Consider the following 6,006-nt stretch of genomic DNA (forward strand, 5'->3'; position numbering starts at 1 on the left):
TCATTAGTGTGGCAATTATTTTATCATGCATAGTGATGTGTTTGGTGTTTTCTTGCAGGGGTCAACGGGCTGCTGTAAAGTGACTCTTTCTCACAGAAAGAATGTTAAATCCATGAAGTAGAACATATTCCAAAAGGTTCTACATCAAAGGGTAGGGTATAGATGGCTCAGCCTTGTTCACTCAGATACGGTAGTGCGAGAGCTCCACCAACGGAGTTGCATCCCCTTGATACTTGGAGTGTGTTCCTTAGACGTGGCCACGATTAGCTCTGCCATAAACATGAGGAGCAGAGAAGGTAGACAGATCAACAATCAGCACTCGTTGACAATGATAGCCTGTGAGATTTCAGTTGTTGAATGAGTGAAGCAATCTAAGATGTGGGGACTAAAAATGAAATGCTAGGAGATTATATCAGAGCCTTCATCTCGAGTTGGTCTGTTGATCATACTGTAGAATTCTACTGAAAAAAATTCATCATTCTCAGAATAATTTTCCTACAGTATATGATTTATGCAATTCAACTGCTTGTTTATGCAAATCAGAAAATTCAGTAGCTTCGAGTCACTTTGTTTTGTTGTTTTCTTTTTCTTCTTTAATTGGAGCATTTATATCCTTGTTGAATGAGTGTTTATGTCTGTATGAGATCTCACAAACATGTATCTTAACCTCACTTGGAATATTATCACTTCCTCATCACGGATTTTTTCGTTTTACTCCCTAGTGATTTCCATCTAAATATATATTAGAAACATGGAAAGAACTACTTGAGTCACATTGTTCTCGAGAAAAAACCGGAAATGGTATTTTTTGCAGTTGCTACTATTTTCCCTGTTCATCAATTATTTGTGAGCCACCAGAGAGATCGGGACAAAACCTGCAAGCCTAACCCACCAAATCACCAATAATTTAGGAACTAATTGACATGTCATCGAATCACAATCAACAAAGTATTGTTCAAAGTCCTATGTCACATTTTGCTTCATCTTTCGAAGTAGTTTATTAGTCTTGTCAGTGGATACATTGTCCCACTTTGTGATTCCTTCCACTCTGCCTCCTCTCCGAAGACCTGTTCTTTCCATCTTCACCATTAAACCACGGCAAGTGTCACATTTTGCCTCATCTTTATATAGCATATTGTTAATCCTGTCAGTGGATATATAACCCCAGTTTGTTCTTCTTCGTTTCACTCTGCCCCCACTCCAAAATCCTTCCTGTTTTTCTTCTTCTTGTCTTCCTTCCTCCAAGATAATGTTCTTAAAGTAGTTGGTTTTGATTTCCTCGATTCTTCCCTTGTGCAACGAAAAGGTCTCATCTTTCCTCGATTCCGAGCCCCAGAAATTCGAATCTGCAAGAAAGAAAGCAGAAATGATCGATTTCGATAAAAGATCGAAGCCGAAATCCTTCTCCCAATAGTCTTTGTCGCCAAAGCTCTCGGTGGTTCTCGGAATGGAAGCAATTGATCGGATTACAAGAAGAATAGCGACAAAAGAATCCATTTTTGGTGCGCAAGTAGAGGGTGAAGCGAGGAGTCTCCGTTGCCCGAGATTCCGGTTTTGGTTCTGCCCCCCAAACCGCCCTCCGGGTTCGTGAGTTACGAAAAGAAAGTTTGGATCTTTGCGTGTTTTGCTTCTTCAAGCTCTTATTGGTCTTTCAATCTGGCCTTCTCTCTAACGTTGTTTCAGTAGATGGGTTCTGTTCCTGTTAGGGACGTGAGGGATTTTGAAGGGTTCTCTGGTGGTTTTGGGTCGGGATTCGGGCCTACTTTAGCATCGTCATCTTCGTTGGAGTTGGATAGCGATGGTAGGGAGCTTGTGAAGGTGTCGAGGTTAGGGAAGATGAAAGGGGGAGTTGGGGTCTCGGATGCGAAGGGAGTGATGGCGCTGAAAAGCCATTGCGAGGCGGAAAGGCGCCGGAGGGAGAGAATTAATAGGCATCTGGCTACGCTCAGGAGCATGGTCCCATCCACCGAGAAGGTTGGTGGTTGCTTTCCCCTGTTCTGTCTTCACTTTCTTTCCTTTTTGCAGCTTCATTTGTTGTTCCTATAGGAGGTTGATTTGTTCTTATCCTTCTTTTATTTGCTTCCTTTGGTTAGTAGGTAGTGCTCTAGGATTCCTTACATGTACTCAGTTCATACAATTTTTTTTTGTTTGGATAGTTTCTCTGGTTCAAGTGTTTGATCATTTCTTGTAAGGTTGACTTACAAGGTATTCTTCATTGCAGCATAACTTGAGAAAACTCTGTGAAGCATAGTCGATCGAAAGGTCCATGAGCTTAAGGTCACAGTTTCATAGTTGCTTAGCGTCGATGCATCTTCGGTGTATTTGGTCTCATATTTCAAATGTTTATTTTTTCTAGTCTATACTTTGTCAAAGATTTTTTTTTCTTTGCTTACTGGCACCTGCTCTTCTTTTGTAATAATGAGGAAGATGGAAGAGATCTTATCTGTTGATTTTTATTTGGCTAAGTTTGACCAAGATACTACTGGCTGTAATTTTGCAGAAGATCTATAATCTATATAATCAGAAGTGATTCTCGAAGTGTATTATCTTTTTTTCTATTTTTAAGCCAAAGTCATCATATTTAGCTCTTTTATTTCTGAAGTATCTCAGAACATTAACTCCAAATTGCCCTTTTCTTTAATGATTTCTAAGATTATCTTATGCTTTGGGCACCAAGTAATACTGAGATTAAACTATATGAATGATTTTATGTTGCTACCCTCCTGAAAATGTGTCAGCTACAAAAAACTGGATATGTTGTACAAAGATATCATCCAACAAAACTTGTATGGTTTGCTATAACAGAATCTTGTCAATCCTTTCTCTCTTCAAGTGAACTTCCATGACGAATATGCTGAATGTTTTAACAGTGAAAATAGTTGTCATTTCTCAAATTCAGTGAAAAAGGATCAGCTGTTTGACATGGAATTCAATATTTAAACTCCAAATGATAATTTTGTACGTGATATACTCTAGCAAAAGTCAACACAAACTGCAATTCCTTATACATAATGGTCATTCAAGATGTAACAAAGAGATATAATAGTTATTTTGGTTTTGCCCATTTTTAAGATATAAGAAAAGTGTGACCCTTCAGAACCATTAGATTGCTGGTTTTTTCCTCAAAATTTTTCCTATTTGTTGAAAATGTTTCTGGAATTGGCTTCCACTTTAAAACTTAAAAGTGCTTCTCAAAGCAACCTCCTCCTCATCGGCAAAAATGGAGTCTATATAAGTGTTTTATGTGCAAGTGAAACACTATCGGTGGTAGTGAGCTTGAGTTTAAAATTACTATTTTGAAGAACAGTTTCAGAGATTAAAGGCAGCTAAAGTGGTTATAATTACCCATCAACCTTTCCACCAGATCATGTAGAGTAAGGGTACTTTGAGATATATTTTGAAGGGGAGGTTCATATATGGTGTTAGAAAAGAGTTTTTTGGAGAAAAAAAAAGTTGTGGAATCACCATTATCTTTTCTGCGGTTCATTATTCACAGCTTAAATGAGAAACCTACAGGAAGAGGTGCACCTGCAGAAGGGATCAGTCATATAGATGATGCCTTGATCGATCATATATTTTCTCAGGTCGATTTATTGTAGTCAACTGATTTGGTTATCTCCTTGTTATCCTTATGGAACCCTTTTATATAAATTACCAGATAATCACTTATATTTGGATTTTCATAGTAAAAGTATCATGTGTATACATGACAACAAACATTTCTAATTAGTTGCTGTAATTAGATGTGGCAATGGTGATCTTAAGTTAATTCTCTTGGATTGACATAAAATCTAATCTATCTTCTCTTGTCAAAATGGTGGAAGGTATGTAGAGTTGCTTCTCTTTGTATAATTAGTATAGTTGATATGGTAAGTAATTCTTTATTGAATCTATTATCCGGTGCCAATGAGATGTTTGGTTGATGAGACTGTCAACAAATGGATTTTGACAAATCAAGGATTGACTAGATCTTAGTAAATTTTATTATGGGACTTTGAAGGTGGAGCATGCTTGGATTTGGGAAGAGAAAATGAGGTAGGGAACTTATTCTAGAAAACTTAGGTCAAAGTCGCGAGGTAGGGAACTTATTCTAGAAGCTTGCATAGATTCATAATTCTTTTTTACTTGGTATTATGATGACATAGGAAATTACTCTAGCCCATATTAGTGAGGTATGACATGCTTGTTATACTTGTCGATACTAATGACTGTCTTTAGGGAACTTTTGACTATTTCATGAGTTCTTTCAGCCAAAAATCTTCTGTAGCCAGACATCTTTACTTGATTTATCTGGTGAAAAGACTTGTCCGATAACTCTTTATGAAACTCGTACATGTTTGAAGTGATATTTTCCTTGTATTACTGCTGTCCTGCTTATTCATCACCATGTCCATTTTGCAGAATATATTATTTAGATTTGATTTAGCAGAAATAATGTTTAAGAAGTCCCCAGTTTACTTTTATTCTTTTCCAATATTTTATTTGCATATAAACCTTTGGTCAGATGGGAATGAAATGACATTGAACTATGTACAAATAAGCAGATTATTTATACAAATGAACTGGCTACTTACTGCAGTTGGACAAAGCTGCACTGCTTGCTGAAGTGATCAATCACGTGAAGGAACTCAAGACGAATGCTGTTGAAATAAGCAAATGTTACTCCATTCCCTCGGATATCGATGAAGTAAGGGTCGAAGTTGAAGATGTAATGAAGGATGGCAACTTTCTAGTCAAGGCATCACTATGTTGTGAGGATCGACCAGAGCTTTTTGCAGATCTGAGACTTACGCTCCAGAGTCTACAGCTGAAGACGGTTAGGGCTGAGATTTCAACTTTGGGTGGTCGAATAAAAAATGTACTTGTGATGACATCTGACAGAAATTATAACAATGCGGAGAGACAACTTTGCATGACCTCCATTCGCCAGGCCCTCAAGTCCATACTTGATAGTGTCAATTCACAAGCGGACTTTCTGCCAAGACCCTCATTCTCCAATAAAAGACGTAGGATCTCTTTGTTCGAGTCTTCAAGCTCCTTGTCTTGAGAAATCAATCCAACTTCAACGAGTATAGCAAAACAACACATGCAACTGGTATGGTGCTGCTGCTAGAGTTTCTCCTATATCTTCATGCTGTTGCAACACATCTCTGTAGATGTACCTTGATAAGAGTCTCACAAGGATTTTTATGGAAAGCTTGTTGCAGCAGGTTTTCAAACGCTGCATCTGGGTGAACCTCCTCCTAGAAGCTTATTGAAACTGCTGTATTGATGTGAGATCTTATACTTCCATGTATGTCAGGATGTTCTTGTATATAATTAGGCAATACATGAAAACTTTGTTGTGATGTTTCTGTGGTGCTGGTTAGATCTCAAGTATCAGAACAAATCAAGAACGAACAGTTTTCCAAAATAATCCATGTTTCCTTGGTGTTGATTCTTAGTAACATTTCACTCTCGACAGCCATCACAAAATTTGCTAGTTTATAACAGCAAGATATATAGCAGCTATAATGTCAACTGTTCGATCATCTTTTGTCTGGATGAATGTTCAGTATCAGCTGCAAAGAAATAAACACCCATTCAAATCATCAAGAAAAAGAGTGAGTTCGATCATCAGGAAAATTTCCGGCTCAAAATATTATTCATATCCTGTAGTGGAGATGTTAAAACTCTGATTGATTGATGAGAGGATGGTAAAAATACCAAAAGCATTTTAGGTACTTTATACATATAAATTAATTTTAAATCATTATCGTTCTTATTATCAAGCATAGTTCAATAGTGACTAATCTATGTTTTTTGAATGGATTTCAAATGTAAAAAGAGTTATATTATATATACTGCATTAGAATTATGAGAATACTATCTGCAAGTCCCTTTTTATTGGTATTATACCTTTTTAATGGCCGACTTAGCAGCTAATCTGGTGCGGCAGCGTTCCCAAAAGGGTAGTCCAACGGTCGAAAAACCCGGTCTCTAATCCCCAATGCCCCATTTGCCAGC

The 6,006-nt window shown here is 37.4% G+C and overlaps 1 protein-coding gene across 2 annotated transcripts; it reads left to right on the forward strand.

Moving 5' to 3' along the window:
- The first annotated feature begins 1,017 nt into the window (after positions 1–1,017).
- On the forward strand, positions 1,018–5,348 carry LOC135642312 (transcription factor bHLH30-like). Of its 2 annotated transcripts, none has more exons than XM_065158353.1 (3): positions 1,018–1,583; positions 1,684–1,974; positions 4,580–5,348. In XM_065158353.1, the coding sequence occupies exons 2-3, from the start codon at positions 1,687–1,689 to the stop codon at positions 5,045–5,047; spliced, it is 756 nt and encodes a 251-aa protein (XP_065014425.1). In that variant the 5' UTR covers positions 1,018–1,583; positions 1,684–1,686; the 3' UTR covers positions 5,048–5,348. The 2 variants fall into 2 exon arrangements, with proteins under 2 accessions (XP_065014425.1, XP_065014426.1); XM_065158354.1 differs by having other exon boundaries at positions 1,687–1,974.
- Positions 5,349–6,006: the final 658 nt, after the last annotated feature.

Source organism: Musa acuminata, chromosome BXJ3-7, assembly GCF_036884655.1.
Source record: "Musa acuminata AAA Group cultivar baxijiao chromosome BXJ3-7, Cavendish_Baxijiao_AAA, whole genome shotgun sequence".
Lineage (NCBI taxonomy): Eukaryota > Viridiplantae > Streptophyta > Magnoliopsida > Zingiberales > Musaceae > Musa > Musa acuminata.

What these genes read in the sequence shown, in the direction of transcription:
- LOC135642312 (XM_065158353.1), top strand. Translation starts at nt 1,687, where the DNA reads ATGGGTTCTGTTCCTGTTAGGGACGTGAGGGATTTTGAAGGGTTCTCT. An exon ending in TGGTCCCATCCACCGAGAAG is followed by an intron (nt 1,975 to 4,579) that starts GTTGGTGGTTGC and finishes TACTTACTGCAG; the next exon opens with TTGGACAAAGCTGCACTGCT.